Genomic DNA, 23,070 nt, shown 5'->3' on the forward strand with positions numbered 1-23,070 from the left:
TGAGCAACAGAAAAAGTGTACATTTTCTTTTCTTTTTTAAGATTTTTTTATGGGCATTTCCACCTTTAATAATAGGACAATTCAGACATGAAAGGGGAGAGAGAGGGGGAAGACATGCAGGAAAACCATCACAGGTCGGACTTGAAACCTGGACCTTCCGCATCGAGGAATAAACCTCTATATATGTGCACCTGCTTTACCAACTGAGCTAACTGGCCAAAAAAAAAAGTGTACATTTTCAACATAAAACAAACAGCACAAACATTTGGTTGCCCATCTGCATATTAGAAATATACTCAGGGAAGAACTATACGACACCAAGCAACAAAGAGTACAAGGAATGTCCAAGTATGACTTTATTTACAAGCTCTCTTTGTTTTGCTCCAAGTGCTGTTGGAGCAAGCAGCGATGAACAGGCAGCACTTTTCAGATTTATGAGTTACAGTGCAGCCATGTGGAAACAGAATGCCTCATTTCAAGGTATTCATTACTATAAAGATTTATTATACTAAAGATATTATTTCTTTTAACACTGGAGGAGAAGAGCAGATTGGACTGGTAAAACACCTTTATTACCCTGAACCAGTTTAAAAAAAAAAAAAAAAATCTATTAGTCTATTACAACATTTTGAATTGTTTACTTGATAGTATATAACTATACTATATACTGTTGACACTGGTTTATAATAATATACTGGGTAAAATATAACAGGTTGTTTTAAAAAAAGAAAATCATGTATGAGACATTAGTCAAAGTGATAAAATAATACAACTCACATTCAGTATCTCCAGATAATATTTTACACATATGAAATAGAATAAAACCATAAAGAAGGAATACAATGTATGAAGTGAAATAAACCTTTTCTTCTACTTGGCTGATTTATTATCCAAAAGGCATCTGGGTCTTTTATTTATTTATTTTTTTTTAAATCTAAGATGGTGTGAATCCCAATAGCTGCTCAATTGGTTTATAGCGCCACTCATCTGCTTCCAGCTCCTCCACCAAGCTCGCAAGTTTCTCCATTCGAGACACTTGTTGATCTGGAAGAACACACAATTGTTACTTTATTATTAGGGTACTGGGTTTTCATGGATCAACCAAAACAACAAACATTTTGCACATATAGAGTTACAGACTTACCATGTTTAACCTGTTTAAGTGTGGAGGCAACTTGGTAGCTGAATACAGACTCGCATAAAAACCTGTCAGAGCCATCTGAAAAGAAACACACAAAAGTAAAGAAGTTAAATGCTGGTGAAGACAAAATCGCAGCTAACAACAGATAACTAGTGTCAAAATGGAGCTTTCAAGCTACTCCAGAAAGAGAAGTTCAGATGAAATAGTATGCCATTTTCAGCCTTCAGACTTTTAAAATAAACTAGAGATAAAGCTTGAGACCTTGAATCCTAATCGTCACTTTGTTAGCCGTTTTTTTTAACATTGCAACACTCTGTGCTTTTATACACAAGCCAAACCAACAACATTAATTGTATGTATATATTTTGAGCTAGACAGGCAACAAAGTAGCTGGATAGATATTTATTGCCCCATAACAGATAACATAAAGACAGGTGTATAGACACAACAGTGAAACCGGATCTATACAAAGTCAGCGAGATAAAACTTCAAAACGTCTGCCAAAGCGAGTCCTTGTACACCTCTGAGTCCTGTATCTGAGGCCACATGGCAGCAGTGTAAAGTGTGGATATAGGAGGGTGATCAGTGTCATTGACAATGGCGTTTGATGGCTCTATCGTTCAGGTCTGAGATGTTGGGTGTAGGGGAGCTAATCATTTCGGAGGCGACGTGTGTGATCTGGGGAGTTTGTTTTTGTTAGAAATGGTAGGCATGTTATAGAAACAGGGGGAACAGTACAGCAGGATGAGTTGAATTATGCTTTTGTAAAAGTAAGAGGACATGTAATCTCTGCTGAGATCGTTTGTGGATATCGGTGACGTGTTGATCAAAAACTGAGGTTATTGTCCAAAGTGAGTCCAAGGTATTTGAATTTGTTGACCTGTTCTACTGTGTTATTATGGATGGAGACAGGAAATAGTCCAGTGTTTGGTGCGTTAAAAGACCAGTTCTTTTGTTTTCCTATATTCAGATGGAGGTAGTTGTCAGTGCAGAAATGAGAGATGGAGTGTTGATAGGCTGTAATGGAGTTGTTGTCATTGAGTAGACCCAGTATGGCAGTGTCATCTGAATATTTATAGTATGTAGTGACGTGTGAGAGGCTGATGAAGCCAGATGGCCTTTTACTCCCAATACACAAATCTGACATGGCTTTGTGTTAAGCAGAAAATTGCGAGATACCAAAGACTTTACTAATGTTTAATTCAGATAGGCTACCTGTTGACAATGTATATATTTTGGAGTACTATATGGGAATTCAGTTAAAAGAAAGAAGACAAGCTTTGTGATGTGACTTTATTATAGCCCCAGGTTGTGCCACTCACTTTTTTTGCACTGATGAAAAACAAAGCATCTGCATTTCTAAAAGATAAATAAAAGCAAAAAACTAAAAAAACTGGAAAGTCATTTTGGCATTTACAGCTTCCTCAAAGGCTTGAATGAGAATAGTAGTAAGGAGATATTTGTTGTCTTAGTTAAAAACTTGGGAAATGGGTTAAATGGACTTCATTGTGCAGCCCACTGATTTAATGGTTTCATTCTAGAGCTGGGCAATATATCGATATCGTCTTAGATTTTGGATATCGTAATATGGCATAAGTGTTGTCTTTTCCTGGTTTTAAAGTTGCATTACAGTAAAGTGATGTCATTTTCTGAACTTAGACTGTTCTAGCTGTTCTATTATTTGCCTTTACCCACTTAGTCATTATATCCACATTACTGATGATTTTTTATCAAAAATCTCATTGTGTAAATATTTTGTGAAAGCAACAATAGTCAACACTATCATTGCGGTATCGATATCGAGGTATTTGGTCAAAAATATCGTGATATTTGATTTTCTTCATATCGCCCAGCCCTATTTCATTTATTATAATTGTGTTGTTATGGCTTGATGGAGGCGGCTTCTAGGAATCTGGAAGTGTCCTCAAAACAGCTGCAAGACTTGTCAGAATTTTTCTTGTATATATCATTCCGAAAACAGATCCTTAGCTCTGAGATCCGCCTGGGACTAACTTATTTGGCCCATGCTTTTTCTATGTAAATGAAATGACCTATAATAAAACTAACGTACAGTGCTGCAAAATAGTCTCATTATATGATTCTCATATCCCCTGTCTTGTTGGGAGGAGACAGACAGTTAACGACAGATGCCTTTAGCTGTTTGATCTTACCTTCCATCATTTCACCTGCGCCTTTAGGATATGTGTACAGGACTTTTCTTGGAGGGATGAGCTCTGAAGCACTGAACCCAGAGCCAGTCACCGAGCTGCCGCTCACGCCTCCCGCAGAGGAGGACGAAGACGACGCTGCCATTGCCTTAGAACACTTTAAAACACACACAATTGAAAAAGCTGTTTTACTGTTACCGTCGTATATCGTTTTTAGTTTCCACGAACTAACTAACTATTAGCCATATCATCTTAAGAAAGCTAGCTAAAGTTAGTTGATTTCCCAACTTGTATGGTAACGTTACAATCTGACAGAAAGTTATTAGCTAGCTAGCTAGCTAGCTAACTGCGACACCAAAATAGGCAACGGGCATTCGCCATTAATGTTACTAGACAACATGGCAATAACCTTTTTTTTTTCTTAAACAATATGACTTACCGTTGACGCCCCAGTAAATCTATTTAGAATTTGAATCCGCGCAGTTTGCTCTGTTGTTTTGTTTAGCTAGATGTCTTGACCCTAGTTTACGACAAAGACAGCATTTTACGTTTGAAGCGGGGGTATCATTATTGTATATGTCAATGGGTATTCTCGCCACAGATGTGGGATGGCTCGCCCATATTAAGCAGCGGACAAAAGTCGCCTAAATATTGCTGTCCACGTATTGTAGAGTGCCCTAGATTAGTAAGAAAATGTATGTATTAGCAATAACCCTGATAACGAGTCAGGCAAATCAATATTTTTGGGGTTTAAGGGAATGCAACTGGTGCATAACAAGTCTGAGACAAAATCATAATATAAACTGGAAATAAATACTGGAAACAGCTATTGTTTAGAAGCTCTGAGCAATAAAATACACACGTTTTCTTTGTAGCGTCAGTTTAGAAGTTAAGCACAATTAAGTCGAAGGAACGACTTTCTAACTCAGGAAATAGGACCTTCCCAGGAGCACATGAATGCAGCACTACTTAACAAACCTGTGCCGTAAACCAGACCCTTGTCTGTCGTAAACCAGGAAACCGATATGTAAACGTCAACTAACCTAACTAATAGTTAGTTGCTAGAAAAAAGGGGTTAAAAAGCGACATAAACTAATTCACAAATGTTTTTTTCCTGTAGCTAACTTGCTAGCGAGCAATTAAAATATTTAAAATATTTATTTTTGTTGTTAGGTTTGCTAGTTTAGCTACATTATGGACGTTTTACGTCCAGCTCTTATCAATATAAATGGAAGAATATACCGAAGGAATATCATTAAGGAAGAACATTATGAGGAAGAAGAAGAAGAAGATGTATCTTACATTGGACCACCAGGTAAGTTAAGTCCTGTCAATGTAAACCGCTAACGTTAGTATAAATGTTTGAATGAAGTCACATAGAGTGCTGTCAGACTGTAGCCACAATTTATTACAACAACCCAATAATATTTGTAGATTTGTGGTTTGAACATGTTTAGAGAGTGAAGACTTTGCAGATGATGAAACCTGTGATATCAACTACATTGAACAGACTGATAAGGGATACCGCTGTGCTATTGATGTCCCAAGTGTTCTTTACAAGTGAGTTATCTATAAAATGCACATTTTGATTGTTCTGTATCATCCCAACTTGAAAAGAACAAGAGGTTTTGTTTCTAAGAAGCATCATTTATTTGTTCTATAGATACATCATTGGGAAAAAAGGAGAGACACGCAGACGTCTGGAGTTTGACACAAAGACATCTATCAACATCCCAAAACAAGGAGTGGAAGGACAGATTGGTGAGGATTAAGAGCATCATAAAACAGGATAGAGAGTGCTCTCTGAAACCAAAGATTTTCTCTTGACTTTCTTCCTTTGTCTGACAGTTATCACAGGTTCCCATAAAGCTGCAGTCTCCTCTGCAGTCACACGGGTTGAGGTCCTTGTTGAGAGTTTCCGGAAGAAGCAGCCTTTCACGCATTTCCTGTCATTCCCTTTGAATGATCCCAAAATTCAAGAAGGATTCCTGAGCTTTAAAGACAAGGTCTTGCAGCAGTGCTCACAGGTATCGTAGAAGGAATATGAATGGTAACGATGAAGGGCAGTGGTGACCATGTATTGTTTAAGATCACCACATTATTTCCTTAATACATCCTATATTGTTGTTCCCTGATGTGTAGGATCATGGAGTAGAGGGAAGCATCTTTCAGAACCCTGCAAAGCTTCACCTGACAATCGGCACCCTGGCTCTGTTAAATGACACGGAAGTGAGAAAAGCATGTGAACACCTCCAAGAGTGTCAAAATTTCATTAGGTAGGGGCCAAACAAGTTTTATTTTTTTTAATCATACTAAGATTTTGACATTGTAACTAAAAAGCACTGTTTTCATTGGAGATAAAAACAGGACGTAATGGAAACAAAATCAGAAGTACTTCTTTAATGAAAGTATAATTCTATTGGTATTTTAAATTTTTCTTGTTGTTAACAAAGCCCATGAAAACCAACAATGAATTGATCCCACAAACAAGTAGCCAAAGCCTGATATAGTGTATTCTTTTGTGCCATAGACAAAAGACACATCACACGCATCAATGAGCCACACTGTTGCACTGGGTGACACATGCATTACTCTGAATGTGGTGACTGTAGTTTTTTAGTCTATCCTGTATACACAATCCTGCTGCTGTAAATACTCACTAACACACCAAATCCACGGCAGAAAATAGTCCCCAACATATACAATGCTTAGAAATCATGTAGCCTTTAAAAAACAAAACAAAAAAAATATGAAAGTATATATTTGTGACCCATTTTTTAAAATGTACATCTTCAGTAGTAATGCATGGAATCTGGGCTGGGTAAATTGGAAAGTACTGAGACACGGACTAACATTGTTTGTTTTAGTTTTTTCATTGGATTTGTTGACATTAAGAAAAATATAGAATAACACCAGCCTCATTTTTTTAATAACTAATGATGTTATGTCATTGTAACGTTTTAAAGGATGGATTAGATTAGATTGAATCAGATTAGATTACATTAGATTACATATTTTGATTGGATTAGATAAGATTACAAGTGAATTTAGTTTCCCATGCACAAGAACAAATACAGCACAAGACAGTATTACAAACAGACCTATGAAAAGAAAGAGTCTATGAAAAGCCTAACATTAAAAAAACTGAATTATAAACCTGATATGCCAGGTGAGTCACTGCAGTCTGCTTTTTTTCTGTCTGTCATCAGGGACATCACAGAAGGAAACCCTCTGTCGTTGGAGGTGACAGGCATAGAGTACATGAATGATGACCCAGCCATGGTGGACGTCTTGTACGCCAAAGTCAATGTGAAAGACAGATCTGACAAGTAAGTGGATCAGTAGCAAATCCTGTGAACAAAATTAAATACATTTACAAAGTTGACACCCCACGTTTTTTTTTCATTGCTTCTTTTAAGGTTGCAGATAATTGCAGATCGGCTGGTAGAGCACTTTGTCTCAGCAGGGCTGATGGTCAGAGAATGGGACAGAGTGAAGCTGCACGGCACTGTGATGAACACTGTGTTCAGAAAGAACTCCACAGGTAGAGGCATTACATGCAAGCAGCATATGTGTCAGTAGCGACACTAAAAGACAATGTTATTGACCTGTTGGGGCTACATTGGTAGCTTCTGCATGGAACCTATTTGCCAATGTCCCCTTATTATCTTTTGGCTTGGATCTGAGCTGCAGTGACGACTAAGCTGAATCTTGAATAATTAACAACAACAAATTCCTGAGGATAGGCATCAGGCAGCCAGTTCTCTGTTTGGCCACAGCTCTGTTTACGTGCACCAAGCAGCGTGTTTTCCAAGTACTCTGACAATGGCTTCATTCAGTTTGGCCATGGATAAAGTCCAGCTCCAGAATTTGTACTGAGCTGACCAACAACACAGCACAAGGGAGGGGCCGTATCACTGCAGACCATGTTTGCCAGAATGTAGACTATTAAAATTCAATGTTTTTTCTTCTCCTTAGTCCCTGTTCCACAAACACGTTTCACAACTACATGACCTTGATTGTCACATTGCTATTGCCTGCTGTAGCAGCAAGTAAACATGCCTATTTGTACTTGAGATAACATGTTTGTTTTTTGTTCTGTGTAACATTGTTCAGCTTGTTTTTTACACTCTGGTGTTTTTCCAGTTGAAGACATGGGTGGCCCAGGAAGACAAACCATGAATGAACGAGAGGCTTTTGATGCCAGAAACATATTAAAGGTTAGAGGCCTGCCCTTTTAAGTACTGCTGGATTACAAACATCCAGATTTGTGTTCACTGCTTGACTGATGTTGATACCAGATAACAATTACACATTAGGCTTTTTAAAGTTTTTATCCATAGGCCAGTCAAAATTCCTGACATTTTTTTATACTATAAGAGATATGAGAAATGTTGAACTAAAATATACTTGGAAATGAACTAGAATTTGATTACTCTATTTAGCCACCTGCAACAATATTGCACCATACACTGTCCACAGGTTTTTCAACTGTGGTTGACATTTTCTTTGCTTTTGGAGTCCCATTGGGATATGAGAGCTTGCCAATTAATAGGTCTTAAAATAGAGAGATTTAGGTCTTTTTTTTGTGGGGGGGGAAGACACACTCTGATGTCACTCTAGCATGCACAGAGGATAATCAGGTTCATTTTGGGCTGACTCACTCCTACCGATAATAAGGGTGTTTTGATTTTCGGCTTGTACTAAATGATTATGTTCCAGACCAGCTGGGATATGTAATTGGACGTTAACCCACCTGATCTACTTAGAAGCCAGTTATGGTCACTCCAATTTCAAATCGCAACACTTTTAGTATTTAAATCTATCTCCAGTCTGTAATCTGTAAGTGTGTGGTGTTCAGTTTTGGATGAAACATCTACATAGGCCTTTTCTTTTACAGCAGGATTGTATTTTAACTAACAAAAGCACAGGTGTGACTAATAGCATTAACACATTTCTATTCGGGTGTCCCAGTAAGCTGTGACAGTGAGCCAGCATGCACAACACCAGTACACTGAAACTGATGCAGCTAAATTGAATTCAGCCATCTTTCATATGATTATTTGAACCTGTGCTTTTCTGTACTGTGACATGTCAAAGTGTCTTTTGATATATAAGGCCTGTTGTGTGCTTTTTTTTTTGTCCTCTGGTGTGTGACAGGCAACATTATATACATCGAAAATGCATCTAAATGCGGAAAGAACTGGCAGACCTACACATGCAGATCCTTCTCATTCAGGACTTGTAATAATAGTAATCTTTATAATAATAAACTTTATTTATACAGCACTTTTCTAAACTTTTCTATGCTTGAAACAGGATGAAATCATTTCAAGACTGCAGTGAGGCAAATAAAGTCAGTATAAAAGTAATACAAAAATGAAAAGGAATAAAACAAGCAACAATAATATAAGACAAAAACAATAATCATAATAATGACAATTATTATAATTGTAATTATAATAATTACTGCTCAAGAGCATATTGATTAAACCTGTTATTTGAGGGTAACAAGACTACGCCTGTATACAGTTGCTCAAAGATGAGAGTTTTAATAGATTTCTTTTAAAGCAGCACTTGTCAGAACGAGACTGAAGTCCTCCAGGTGCAGTTTCTTTGTGTGTGACGACTGAAATGTGACAACAAGTTGACACTGCAGATAAAAAAAAAAGCTCTGAAATTCACATTCCCTTTCCTCTCTGGTGCAGAGAAGATCTTTCTTTGAATGACAAAATCCTTCATTTTCTTTTCTCTGAAAATGACTCAAGGGTGCCTACTAAATGCTCAGTTGCCGTCACCATGGTAACACCATGTTTGTGGGTGACAGCTTGTGTTTTCTTTCCTCCACAGAGTTTATAACACGTAAGGTCGACTTTTTAAACACAGCCAGCTTTCCAAAATCATTTAGTGGTTAGACTACTTTTGTAATCGGGAAATATTGTTGAATTGGCAAAATAAGGTATAATGATGATGACGTTTTGTATTGTTGAAGTTTCTATTATCATGATTTGCTGTTTTCATTACAGAAATTTGGTGCTTATTGTTTTGGAGAGTTCGAGCTGAATGCTGTCCTGCTGTCCCAGAGATATTCGACAGATTGTACGGGCTACTACACCTCTGCAGGGAGCATCAACTTCTCATGAGCTTCAACAGGGCTGAGCATATTCTGAGGTGGGAAATTAGTAATGAATCAAGTTTCTAGCTTAGCAGAACATTGAAGCAGTCTTGACACTGTTGTCCAGTAGGTGGCAGCATAAGGTTTGGGTTGTATTTTTTTAATTTATTGCAAATGACTTGTTCCACCTATAGCTGAACCAAATGCTTTGTTTTCTGAAAGCCCTTGGGAACAGTTCATGCAGAAAAAAATTAAATGATCAGACTACAAACTGATTTAAAGTTTGGACTAAATCTCACTCAAAAGGTGAAACGTGCATTCAAAATCACTTCGAAATGCTCTAGGTAGTCAGGTTTTGTACTTTTTCTCCAGACAATTTGTTCTCTTCAGGGAATCTGAGTCAAACAAGATCAAAGTAAATGACTCGAAATACATACGTAAATACAAACAGGCATTCCTAAGGAAAAAAAGAACTTAACTGTTTACTTATGCCTTGATTTTGAAAATAGAATGTGGTTACTTTTGTATGTTTGAGGATATGTTGTTCACAATGGAAAGATTTTATGTTGGATGGTATGTTGGAGTCACAGTAGAATAATTGAGGAGGAGATGATTGACTTTGTGTGTGAAATTGTTGAAGATAATCAGTCAGATAAGAGGTGGGCTCAGGTTAATGTCAGGGTTAGATTGTTTTTAGAGATGTATCAAATATAAAGTGGCATTTTGTTGACAAATTACATTTCCTCTACGTACTGTACTAAGGTACACTTTGGGACTTGTACATAAGTATTTCCATTTAATTTAAATTTGTTGTTTATACCTCCACTCCACTACATTAAGGCAAATATGGTACTTTTCACTCCACCACATTTATGTGATGGTTTGCAAATTAGGATTTTACATCCAAAACATATAATGAACTTATATAGTATGATGTATTGTTATAGATTAAACTACTAACAGTATATATAAAGTAGTTTAGAAAGCTCAACCTCAACCAACTACAATGGGAACATTAATACCTTAAAAATGTTATACATTTGATAATACAACACTTTGAAAGTTGGAGTGTTCTACATAATGGTAGTCTACAGTATCTCACAAAAGTGAGTACACCCCTCATATTTTAGTAAATATTTAATGATGGGACAACACTGAAGAAATTACACTTTGCTACAATGTAAAGTATTAAGTGTACAGCTTGTATAACAGTGTAAATGTGCTGTCCCCTCAAAATAACTCAACACACAGCCATTAATGTCTAAACCGCTGGCAACAAAAGTGAGTACACCCCTATGTTAAATTCCCATAGAGGAAGGCAGATTTTTATTTTTAAAGGCCAGTTATTTCATGGATCCAGGATACTATGCATCCTGATAAAGTTCCCTTGGCCTTTGGAATTAAAATAGCCCCACATCATAACATGCCCTTCACCATACCTAGAGATTGGCATAGGGTACTTTCCATAAAATCATCTCTCAATGCAAATCAAACCAGCTATTAGGCTAACCAACATAAAACCATGCCAATCTCTAGGTATGGTGAAGGGCATGTGATGATGGGGGGCTATTTTAATTCCAAAGGCCGAAGAGAACTTATCAGAATTCATAGTATCCTGAAAAAAAAAATCTGCTGCCTCATGAAAATTTAACATAGGAGAACTCACATTAATACACTATTAATACAAACTGTACACTTTAACTAATATTTTACATTGTAGCAAAGTTAATTCTTCAGTGTTGTCCCATTAAAAGATATAATGAAATATTTACTAAAATGTGAGGGGTTTACTCACTTTTGTGAGATACTGTATATCCTTGCCACAGGAAAATCCGCCGGCTGCATGTATTTTTTCCGATTTCCGTTTCCCTCCACTTTCTTTTTTGTTGGAAATTTAAACTCCGGTGGATTTATGAGGACTATTGTTAACTGCTCCTCAGATCTCTGCAGGGTAAATCCAGACAGCTAGCTAGACTATCTGTCCAATCTGAGTTTTCTGTCGCAATCTGCTCTGCGGCTTGTGGATGGTCTGGCAAAACGAGACTAACATAATGGTAACTTTTACTTTGGATACTTGAAGTACATTTTGCCGACAATATTTACATTTTGAAGCCAGGACTACTTTGTCTTCTGAGTATCTGAGTACTTCCCTTTTTGACACCTGGTAGGTATCAACATCCAAATACAGTGTTACTCTGCAAGCTGGCAGAATGCCCTGACCTGTCCATGCTTGTGAGTTTATTGGCCCGTACATCTCCTATACAGGAAGTCAGTATAAATGCCATGTTCTGAATAATTTAAGGAGTCTTGCTGCACCGTCTCACCTGTCAGCCATGGCAGCTGAAATAGCTGATCAAAGTTTTCTCACCGTTCTCTTCCTTTTCCTAGCAGATTGTGAGGCTTAAACATTTCATGATTTAGCAAATATGAGGTTTAAAAGGAAATAGTTTCAAAATAAAATTGTGTGCAAAACTAGAAAACTTTCAAAGCTGTCAAAACATTCTGGTTTCACACTGATCATAACCAAGTATTACCCATTTCCTTTCATCTCACTGCCTCATGAATGTGTTAATGCGTCACTGACATGATTTATTACACCAGGTTTTTTTTTTTCTCTCCGTCTTTTTTATCAGTGGCCTCCCCACACGAAGCCTCAACCTTGTTCCCACTCCCGTCTGTCGAGTGTGTCAGTGAATACAGACATCGGACACAGAGCCTGGCCACTTGCTCTCGCTGTCAGATCTTTTTCAGCCCTCCCCTCAGCTGGCGATGCGCTCTGCTTGGCATGCAGGAGGGCAATCGCAGAGCAGCCAAAAGTTACACTGATGGAAACTGAAGGCGCTTTTTGTTTGTCCGCTCTGCCATCCTGTGCTGTCCACCCTCCCATTTCAGCAGTGGCGTGACTCCCTCCCCATTCTCCTGGAGCCATGTCAACAGACGCCATTAGACAGGGACATGCAAATTCTGTCATTGGGAAAACAGCCAGCCAGCCAAGCCAGCCGTGCATTGACCATGGCACTGTCTGGGCTTAAAATGTCTTTTTTCAGACCCAGGAAAGGTGCCTAATTATCCACTCCCTGCATCCTGAGAGCATGCTTGTTACTGGGTCAGGAGTACACATCCAGCATAACGGCACTCTCAGGTAACAGAGTGAGGACTCTGGTAATTGCCAATACTATTGTTTATAAGCGCACAAAGAGGCAGAGAGAGAAGATGATTTTGAAGTTAATGAAATTCAGTGAGAACGTGCATCCTTGTTTCTTTTGGCATGGACATGATTAAGGATGCACTGGGCAGATGTCTTCACCAATGATCGTACGGAAAAAAACAAACATGAAGGAACATGCATCATCCGCAGACACTAAAGACATATTTAATTTGTCACTCTATTTCAATATAACATGTTCGGACTATGTGTTTATTTAAATGGCGATATGTGTGTTTTGTTGCATAGATTAGGAACATATTGGACTATAGGGCTGCACTGAACGATCGTTTAGTCTATAAAATGTCAGAAAATGTAAAACAGGGCCATTTATTGAATGTTTAAATACTGCTTATCAATGCTAGATGCCAGGAGACGTCTTTAAATCACGTTTTGTCCGACCAATAGGCCAAAACCCAAAGATAGTTAAATTACAAAAGTGGAAAATTCTTACATTTGAGATGCTGGAACCAGCAAATGTTTGGCATTTTTGGTTGATAAATTAGTAGAGTCAGAAATAGAATTTCAGAAATGTGACAATAATTTTAGACAGATTTCCTTATATTTATCTACGGTGTGGGTAATGATTTAGATTGACTCAACAAAATCATGTCGCTATGTTGTCTGTGGATGAGCTTGCTTACGCAGAGCTCGACGTGCATCTTTTTCTGTCCCTGCCACATCTCTCACCCCAATTAGTCAGCTCTGTGCTTCCTGCTGTGCAGACCTATTTCCTCGGTGGATCTACATCCTTATTTCTGAAGATCTGAAGAGACACAAAAGCTAGGTTTGAATTAAATGTCAAACATTTTAGTTGTCTTTGTAGACAATCCTTCATTTACATTAGAAGGAAGAAAAAGCTGTGATTTTGAAAGCGGTGAAATCAAAGTTATCACTTAGATGAGCCTGTAAAACTTACATTGAACCTTTTCAATAATGAGAATTATTTCATGTTTGGTAACTGCAGTCGTGTGTTTTCTCAACCTAGTATTGTTTAAGCTACTATCCAATTTGCATATTTAATTTCATGCCAGTTTTCAAAGTAGCCTTTTTATGCTGTTTGAAATAGGTCTTACTTGATCAATTTAAGCTTTTAGCACATTTTGGGTTTTGATATTCAAAACCGCACTTTGCAATTTTTCATAGTATGATTAGATATCAAGCTTTCATTCAGAGGAGCTGGCGTTTAACATCTGCTGAAGAAAAAAAAAAAAAAGAGGATGTTTGACAGACGTGACCTTTTTAATACAGTAGATATGTTTGATTTGGATGCTCGGAGTAATAACACACATGGAATCGATTAAGCACCTAATTACTTTTTAAGGTCACGGTAAGTTTTACCCTTACGTGCCTTATAGTGCAAATGCCGATCAGGTTCATAAAATATTTTAATCCATGTCCAATTAACTGAAAGGGTGAACTTGACAGCAAGAAAGCACTGAGATGACATTTCAGTAGTAAGCCTCATACTCCTGGTGTCATGTATTCCCCTTAACAAGCTTGAATCCTAAGATTGTTTTTCAAGAGGGTGTTTTGATCGATCAAACCCATCTATCCACGAGAAGTTACAAAGTTGCTCTGTAAATGATCCTGCTAGACAAAGCCAACGAATCTTTCAAGTTAGATATTGTTAGCGGTGAAATATGACAGTGCGCCTTCCTTTGATTATTCTCTCATGAGTCTCCAGCTGAGTGTCACCGCCGTTTGAATGTCACACTAATCACTCTGTCACTAATGGGCATGAGCGGCCTTGACGGACAGCCAAGGCTAGAGTATTTGAAATGTCTAATCTGTGTCTCCAGCGAGGAGGCAGGTGATCCCTGCAGCAGCTCTTTATCATTCAGAGTGCTGAGTTTGGAGGCTGCCTGCAGCTGTCCACGTCTGTTAACTGCTGGAGGCATTCACGCAGGGAGGAGAGGCGCAAAGCCGAGTGTTTGAACAGCAGGTAGTCATTCAGAGCTGCTGTATACTTTTATGTACACTTTGCCCGGGGAGAGTTTTAAAATAGGGCTGCAACAAATTTTCATTATTGATTCATCTCTATTACTTTGTTTTTATAATGATGATATCTTGAAATGGCTTGTTTTGTTCGACGTAAGCCAAGGATATTCAATTTACAATGATAGAAAACTGAAAAGCAACATCCTAACATTTGAGCAACTGGAACTAGTAAACATTTGGCATTTTTGCTTATTAAATTGCTTACATAAGAAACGGTTTCTTAAAATCTCTGGTTGTTGTTGCACCATGACATAAAAAAGACAGTTTATATAGCAATGCAAACTTATGAAATGTAGAGGGAGGATGACGGTCTTTATTTAAATTTCAAATTAATTTAGTCAGTCGGGACATTAAAGCAGCGTTAATTGATTTTCTGTGTGTGCTTGGTGGCAGCAGAACAAGCTGTTAACCCAACATTGACATATTATCACCTTACAATGTTGTCATGGCGAATGTGTTCGCAAACCGTTGCCTATTTCCTCTTGCAGCAGTCAAGGAGCAGCATTAGCATTCATTTGGATGTTTCTGGCCATCTGAAGAAATACAAGTCCAATATCCTGTTTCTGATCTCCATCAACTCATGAGGGAAATATCAAGCTCATCGGCAGCTAAATGCTTCACTATGTTCACCAGCTAGTTGCTCCCAACATTCACAATTCTGGTTTAATATGCAGACGTTGAGCTTCGCTGCTGTAAACTCTCTCTGTATCGGAAGCTATAAACTGTACTCTTCCAAGTGTTTTATTCATCCACTCCAAAGTGATGCCGTGTGAAATCCCTTCACACAGCACTTAATGCTGTTTCTTATTGGTAGGATGGAGGGTAGTGAAAACTGATGGGGATTTGTCATTTATAGTATATAGTGGATATGCAGATATAACATAATCATCTACTAAAACTGAACATGTCAAGAGTTCAGAATATCAGCCAGCTTCTGTCTGTGTATTTAATTGAAAAAAGTGCTGCAGTCTGTTCCACCCCTGCTGCAACTGCCTGCAGTGCAAACACAGCAGCTGCAGTACTTTCCTGGCAAATCCAAACTGCTCTCAGACAGCTCTCAACTAACTTTGCACTTTTAATAGCTGTGTGACCCAGTTTGAGTCCAATTGAATTAGATCTATACGTGCTTAAAGCAGCTCCACTTACAGCTGTAAGTCACTTGAGATTACTTATTAAATGCCTCCCGATGTGGTTTATTCTCTATTCAACTTTCAAAATAACTTCTTTTGATGGTTCTCCCATCCAGGAACTCCCTTTTAGGTTGCTGTTTTTTTCCACCGTGGCAGCACCTATCGCAGGAAGTAACTGCTCTGTCAACAAGCAGTGGTGGCTGTAGTTGTAGAAATACAGACTCAGAATTTGTTTGTTTTATTGTGTCCTCAATATTTAATGCCTAATTGTACAGGCTTGCACTTAAAAATAACCTCATACGGATTGAAATTACACAAGTTAATAACTTAATGCTGAACCCACTAACATGAATACAGTTTTACTTATTCTATTGCTTAGATTAGTGTTTGTCTTTGACTTCATATCCTGACTGAATTAATGCACATTTTAAATATATAGGTTGTCATCAAACATTTTTTGTTATAATAAGTAATAGATTAGATGATGAATTGATTAATCATTTTAGGCATTAATCAAGCTTTGAGAAACTTGTTCCAGCTTCTCAAATGTGAGGATTTGCTGCTTTATTTAGTTTTAAGACATAACCTTGGACATGTTTTCCCATTTTCCGACATTTTGTAGACTAAATAATATATTGATCGATCAAACAAAATAATCAACACAGTCATTGTAGATTAAACAAATCATTAGTTGTGGCCCTGGGGTGCTTTAAAGTACAAATATTGATCACTGACTATGTGTTGCAGGTCATGGATGAACATGGAAGCAGCATGGGAAGTGTTCAGTGTCGCTGTCTGATGAAGAAACCCTGACAGTAAAGCACTGTTGGAAACATCAGAGGATGAACATTAATGGACAAAGTGCATCTTTGTGGAATCTTTCGTTAAAATCTGTTTGAAAATGAACACTTGTATGGGTTGTGTTTGTTTTAATGCTGGAAGGAGGTGCTACATTTTAAACATTCTGTTTCAAATCTGGCAGGAATAAAGAAATACATGTGTAAAGCATCCACCCTTGGCCTGTTGCAATTAATTGTTGTGTACCACAAATTCCTAAAGCGATCCTCGTGGATTTGTTACATCACGTGAGAATATGTAAAACCATGATGAGCAGCAGAGCTCGTGTTGGGCCTTCAGAGCTATTTTGTAAGACAGAAAAGGGAATTAGTTTAATTAGTAGACAGCACATATTTACAGATAAGAAACCCTTCAAATTGTCTCTCTGTCTGATGTTATTCAAATGAAGCTTTCCTCCCCTCAACTCCTTTTGTGTAAACTGATCATGCTTGGTGAGCAGCATAGATATGTTTTATCAACATCGGCCTAGAGAGGAAGACGAGGAACTGATGACATCAGTTAATCTCCTTACAATTAAGGGCACTCTTCCACAGCGTAACTCTGATATGTAGAAGAATATGTTTAACTGGTTGTGTGGTGGAGCTGCGTAAAATATAAGATTAGGGGACTGTTACATCATGTGAACATACACTAGTTTTAGTAATTAAGATAGTTGATTAAGCTAGGCAACTCCTGATTTGGTCAGTGATTCAAGGTCTCTGCCTACTGTAGAGCCCACTGTAGTTTATAGAAAACGCTGATACACACAGGAATAAAGAAGAGAAACAAGAATAAAAAGTCATAGTTTAGCCACCAAAACTACTACAGAGAGCTGTCCCTATAATAGAGTATGTGCTAATGGAGGTATTGCAAATGTAAGGTGATTAAAGAGTAATTAAAAAGTTTTTTAAAAAGTGCCAGAATAATGCTAACTATGGATAACATAAAATACAAATTGATGTGGCTGGTTAGCTCAGTTGGTAGAACAGGCACACATATATTGAGGTTGATTCCTCGACGCAGAAGGTCCAGGGTTCGAGTCCGACCTGTGACTGTTTGCTGCATATCTTCCCCCTTTAATGTCTGAGATGTCCTATCATTAAAGGCGGAAATACCCATAAAAATTATCAAAAATAAAATGCAGATTGTGCATACGGCTAACGTAGCCAGTAATTTACTGACAGTTCAACAGCCTAATGACAGAATGCAGGTGAGCATTCGATCAATTGTGTGTGGCAAACATTAACTGCCTTGTTGTAAAATATTGTAAATACATATACCAGTAAGAATTGTTTACATTTTTGTTCAAGTTGTACTTATCCCATCACTGTCACATCATCTGATAGAAGCTGAAAAAAAGCTTTGTATTGGTATTTTCTGTCCATATTTTAAGATGCATATGTCTTTATCACTGTTCTCGGCATGTACAATTGAACCCCCCTGATCATTTTAATAAATACAGAATTAATATTTAACATTCAAAAACAACATTGCATAAAGGGCAGTAGGGCAATCAAAGTGCTCAAATGTGACTTGAATTCATGACATCTGAGGCTTTTCACCACTGTCATCAAGATTGAGAGGCACAAATGGTCACTTAGTAATTATGAAAAGTGAATCTGTTTGTCAGGGGATTCTCTGGAGCCAGATATGATCTAAATTGAGCATATAGACGGGGATCTAAGGTTGTTACTGCTGCATTAAACAGAGGGAGGGACCAGATTGATCTCTGACTGAGAATTCAATCTGATCAGTGAAGCACAAACATGCTAGAAAATCATTTTTGCTTGTACCCTAATGTACTGTAAGTATAGAAGTGGTTGGCTGTGATCACTCGTCCCTTGGGGCTCCTGCATGGTCACTGTGCTGCTACTTCAGATAATGATGGAACTGAAGAGGGAAGCTCATAAGAGCTGTCTGCAATTAAAAAAAGATCCCTTGAGACTTCTCATCCCTAAAATGTAGAGATGAAACACTCACAGCTTTCATCAACATGTTTTCCATTTGCTGTTGGTGTTGTTGCACATGTAGGGCTTTCCTCAGGAGACCAGTGTCCAGAGACGGGCTTTCCCAGCTCTCACACAATCTTTTAAAGCTAATGGTGCAAAACAGAACACAGTCTTTTAATGCTTCCCGGCTCAGCTGTGTGACCATTAATCTGCAGCACATTCATCCTGATCATGACATGACTGATGGCGACCTCTTGATCAATACATCATGTCCGGCACCTTGTACTGTTGATGTGCACAGCTGGCTGACACTGCGGGACATTTCTCCTGCTGCCCTTGCTTCCCAATTCTGGAGCTCTGCATACTCAGGAAAGCATCTGCCAGATTGACTGTTTTGATGCCAGTGTTAGTCAGTTCGGCCAGCTAATCAGCATCACAGGAACGCGATCCTGCCTTCGGCTACTCTGGCTCAGCCTATATTAGTAACCTTAAACTCCAAAGAATCTGAGCAGAGCGCTGGATTACATTTATCTTCATGGGGATGAAATAGAGAGCAGAGGGAGCGAGGGCATAGAAAGTTTAGGGAGCAGCAGGAATAACGTGGCTAGACTTAAAATGATGTGCACAGCAAAACTTTTTTTGAAGGAAAAAGTAGCATTACAGCAGTGGCTAAAATATATCTAACCTCTTCAGTCACATATCCATCCATTACATCAATGTGTTCACACTTCTAAACATTTAAGGTGGGTCCTGCAGTAACTTTGTGTCAAAATCCATTTTAAAGACCTTGTTTTCCTCAGTGTTGTGCTGATATTTAGCTTATTCCTACAGTGTTCTGTGTTTAATTAAATTACCACATAGTATTCCTAGGGTCAAGTAATATTCATACATAGAAAACATGTACACATTGCACAGATAGTGGGAAGAACAGGGAGTTAACAAGGGCCAGGGGCTCATTTTTGTCCCAGGGCCCGTAATACGTAGATTGTTGTGGGCTGGCCGTGGTGGAACAGGGCTTTGGACTGTTCAGACAAAACAAGTCATTTGAAGACATCTCCTTAAACTTAAGAAATGAATGGTGTAATGGGCATTTTTCTGTAAGTTAATAGATCAAACAATTAATTAAGAAAATAATCAGTAGATTAATTTATAACAAAAACAAATAGTTGTGGGCGAATGTCTTTGTCTCAACTGCTGTTATTTCATTTCTTATTGAAGATCATGGTTCTGTCTTTTGTACTTCGTCTTCAGAATGCATTGGAACCCCTAAATAAAAAGATTAAATACAGTTTGGAGTTTTGGATTTGGTTATTTCATGCTACATAACTGCTGAAGTACTGGAACAAAACTACTACAACTACTTTAAAAGGAAATTTAGGGAGAATGTTGGGTTTGCATATTCATTATCGAATTAGCAAGAGCTGTTTAAACACAGTTCCCAAAATAATTCACGCAAAAAAAAAAAAACTTTGATGAAGTTTAGACCACAGAACCATGATTAAGGTTTGTTCCAGGTACTTGTTCGGTATATCAGATTTTATAGTAAGACACTGCTGATCTGAGCCACTCACAAATTAAGAATATAATTGAGCCAATTTTAACCTAATTTGCCCTGAGGCCAATTAGGAGTCCTGCAGAGACCCTCAGCAATCCACGAGCCCAGTTTGGGCTCCACTGCTGCCTTATAGTATTAGCTCAACAGCCGCCATTTCCCACATTTCTTTCAACTTTATTGTGTAATTGATTCATTCCACCGTTTGGTTCTGTTTTTGAGCTCAACTCACAGTGAGCCTTATATTAAATATTGTCACTTTCCAAAAAAACACATTTTAATACAATAAAGAAAAGTCTGATTGATGATGAGTGCAACAATAAACATCTGTTTCACTTGTACAAGTCATTTGCAGCTGTGTGTGTGTGTGTGTGCCATCAACCAGAAAAAAAGACAGTGAAGTAATGAAACCAAGTAAGCAGAAAGAAATTATGTGTGAGTGAAGGATCTAATCTCTCCTTTAACAGTTTCTTCCTCTCCTCTCCTCTCCTCTCCTCTCCTCTCCTCTCCTCTCCTCTCCCTCTCCTCTCCTCTCCAATTTCCATTCGGTTGAAGCAGCAGCAGTAGCAGTCTGTGGATCCTTGGCAAGAGGGCAGCAGCAGCAGCAGCAGCAGCAGCAGCAGCAGCAGGAGATACATCCCAGACCAAACTGCCTGAGCAACATGATCGTTTTAAGAACCGCCGTTTGCCTGTGCCTGCTGGTGGGCTTCTCGCTTCAGGTGGACGTGAAAAGTGGGAAAGAGGCAGGAAAAGCCGGGAATTTTATGGAAGATGAGCAATGGCTGTCAACCATCTCCCAGTACGGGCGTAAGACCAAACACTGGAATCGCTTCAGAGACGTGAGTGGTGTATTTAGTGTACTTAGGCGTGTTTGTCGTATCTTATCTGGTGGTGCTTGAGATGCCATCTGCGAAGGTAACACGGGTTCTTCTCTCAGGTAATATTGTGCACAGTTGACTGTCGCTCCGAAGTGCATATAAACGCGATATTAGCAGTTTGTGGTACAGAAAAAGATTACACGGGATGGTATCATATATCGTAGATGATAATAAACGCGTGCACCATGAAATGGCTGATAAATTCATCTTTCTTTTTGGCAGGGTGTCTGTTCTCTCTATATGCTATTCATTAACAGCCTTTGAATTGGCTGGCTCATTTTTATGGTTGAATTGACACTTTCATCCGTGGAGCTTTTTATGTGAGAGTGAATAAAATACAAACTTAAAGGAAATCTATCACACATCTATCATTGGCCCAAGTCTTTCCAAGCTTCTTCTGGGTAACCGTGATATTCCGAACTGTGTCTGTATTCACTGATCAATACCCATTGATCTGCCATATTGCACATATACATTATGTAGGGCTCACAGCGAGGAGGCTCCCAGAGCTTTCAAACCACACACAAGAAATTGCTTGTATATTCCCTAAATCACAAATATCAAGTATAAGGGAACACATTTCTTATTCTCATGTGCATTGTTTGTTGTCCAGACTATATCCTGGGCTGTAAAACATATTTGTTTACTCTGTTCAGCCATGACTATTCACTTGACACAGTAAATTAACTTGTGAATTTATCCTTAATAATTTTATGACTCTCCTACTGACCTAAATTTTAGTCAAATCTTTTGAGCATTTTTTGACATTTCATAGATTAACAGATTAATCGAGAATATAACCAAATTAAAATAATAATCCTGATCGCAAAGATTTATCGTAATCTTTAAGTAATACATTGTCCATAAAGTTAAACAATAAAAATGATAACATTTTATGAAGTTCAACCAACCAGTCAGCCCACTAATCCAATCTACGAATGGGTGGTCATATTGATTAAATCTTCTATCTCTTCACAATAGCAGTATAGGCCCAATGTATTGTAACACAGTAAACTTAAAGAAACTCAGTTGAGACAATATTAGTAGATAAAATAACCAGATGGGAGTGTTTTTTTGTTTGTGGTTAATCTATATTAATTACCTTAGACAGGATAAAGAATACATTTGCACCATTGCCCACAATGGCCTGATACAAACAGATACCACAGGAATAGCTGTGTCAGTGTGAACAGTAACTGTTCATGCTGAGGATGGTTCTGCTGATGACCAGTCTTTCATTAAATGTTGGGTAATGATGCGGCTCTTATTGTTTTAACCGTTGCGGATTGGATGGGATGATGATGGCTGGATGTACGCCCGGTGTTATGTCATGCTGTCACTAAGGTTGTTTTATGCGAGCCTGTATGGAGTGCTTTAGCAAATGCTTTACATATTTTGGGGTTCTGTATTTTTATCTGGCTGCAAGACAAATGCCCCTTCTGGGACAAAAAAGTTAATGTTTTTCCGATACCACAATTCAGTAATGATCTAATACTAGTGCTCTCTTTTCCCGAATTTTTAAAGACTGCAAACCTCACTGTGTGTAACTTATTGGAATATTCGTATGTAAAATGATATGAAACCAGTTAATGGCACTCATTTTAAATGATTTTTGACATAGAAATTGATTTAAACTGGGTTTCAGATTGTATATCATCCAGCCATGACTGTCTCTCCTGTCAGCATCCAAAACAAACACAACCAGCAGGGGATATGTGGGAGATGGGGGGGGGGGTCAGGGAGTTATGGTATCGGGTGTGGGACACCTCCCTGGTACCTAAAGACAGAACACATGGCATGAATCAGGAGGTGAGGGATCTCAGAGGAGGAGTCGGTTAGCAACAGCTTAGATCCAAGCCTCTACCTTGACAACCAGACAAACTGTTTGATGTCATTGCTGAGGAATATCACCTCAGACAGATAGTCTTATCAATGTCGGCCAGACAGCTGCATTACCTTTGACCACGCTCTGTGGCATGCAGGAATCTGCCCCACTACCCTGGACCCCCCTGGCTTGTTGGAGAATTTGTAATTGAATTGCAAATGTGTGTTGTCATGCAAATTTGAATATGATCTTGGCTGGTTTTTGGAGTG

At 38.3% G+C, this 23,070-nt stretch overlaps 3 protein-coding genes across 4 annotated transcripts in view; 2 read left to right on the forward strand and 1 right to left on the reverse strand.

The window, feature by feature from the left end:
- Positions 1–338: 338 nt before the first annotated feature.
- Positions 339–3,888, reverse strand: anapc16 (anaphase promoting complex subunit 16). Its single transcript, XM_039787477.1, has 4 exons — positions 3,749–3,888; positions 3,313–3,466; positions 1,145–1,219; positions 339–1,044 (listed from the first exon to the last, which is right to left on the reverse strand). Exons 2-4 carry the CDS (start codon positions 3,452–3,454, stop codon positions 935–937), a joined length of 327 nt encoding a protein of 108 aa, XP_039643411.1. The 5' UTR covers positions 3,455–3,466; positions 3,749–3,888; the 3' UTR covers positions 339–934.
- Positions 3,889–4,038: 150 nt separating this feature from the next.
- Positions 4,039–16,772, forward strand: ascc1 (activating signal cointegrator 1 complex subunit 1). Of its 2 annotated transcripts, none has more exons than XM_039787475.1 (10): positions 4,039–4,624; positions 4,767–4,869; positions 4,973–5,070; positions 5,158–5,336; positions 5,452–5,585; positions 6,519–6,638; positions 6,729–6,853; positions 7,456–7,529; positions 9,336–9,480; positions 16,508–16,772. In XM_039787475.1, exons 1-9 carry the CDS (start codon positions 4,504–4,506, stop codon positions 9,450–9,452), a joined length of 1,071 nt encoding a protein of 356 aa, XP_039643409.1. In that variant the 5' UTR covers positions 4,039–4,503; the 3' UTR covers positions 9,453–9,480; positions 16,508–16,772. The 2 variants fall into 2 exon arrangements, with proteins under 2 accessions (XP_039643409.1, XP_039643410.1); XM_039787476.1 differs by lacking the exon at positions 16,508–16,772 and adding an exon at positions 12,058–12,331.
- Positions 16,773–20,673: 3,901 nt separating this feature from the next.
- LOC120550721 (testican-2-like) overlaps positions 20,674–23,070 on the forward strand; it is a 42,339-nt gene continuing 39,942 nt past the window's right edge. The window contains exon 1 of the mRNA XM_039787474.1: positions 20,674–20,937. Within this exon, the coding sequence (XP_039643408.1) occupies positions 20,761–20,937 (177 nt within the window). The 5' untranslated portion in view covers positions 20,674–20,760. The remainder of the gene's footprint in view (positions 20,938–23,070) is intronic.

The sequence above is a fragment of the Perca fluviatilis genome, chromosome 21 (genome assembly GCF_010015445.1).
Source record: "Perca fluviatilis chromosome 21, GENO_Pfluv_1.0, whole genome shotgun sequence".
Taxonomy (NCBI): domain Eukaryota; kingdom Metazoa; phylum Chordata; class Actinopteri; order Perciformes; family Percidae; genus Perca; species Perca fluviatilis.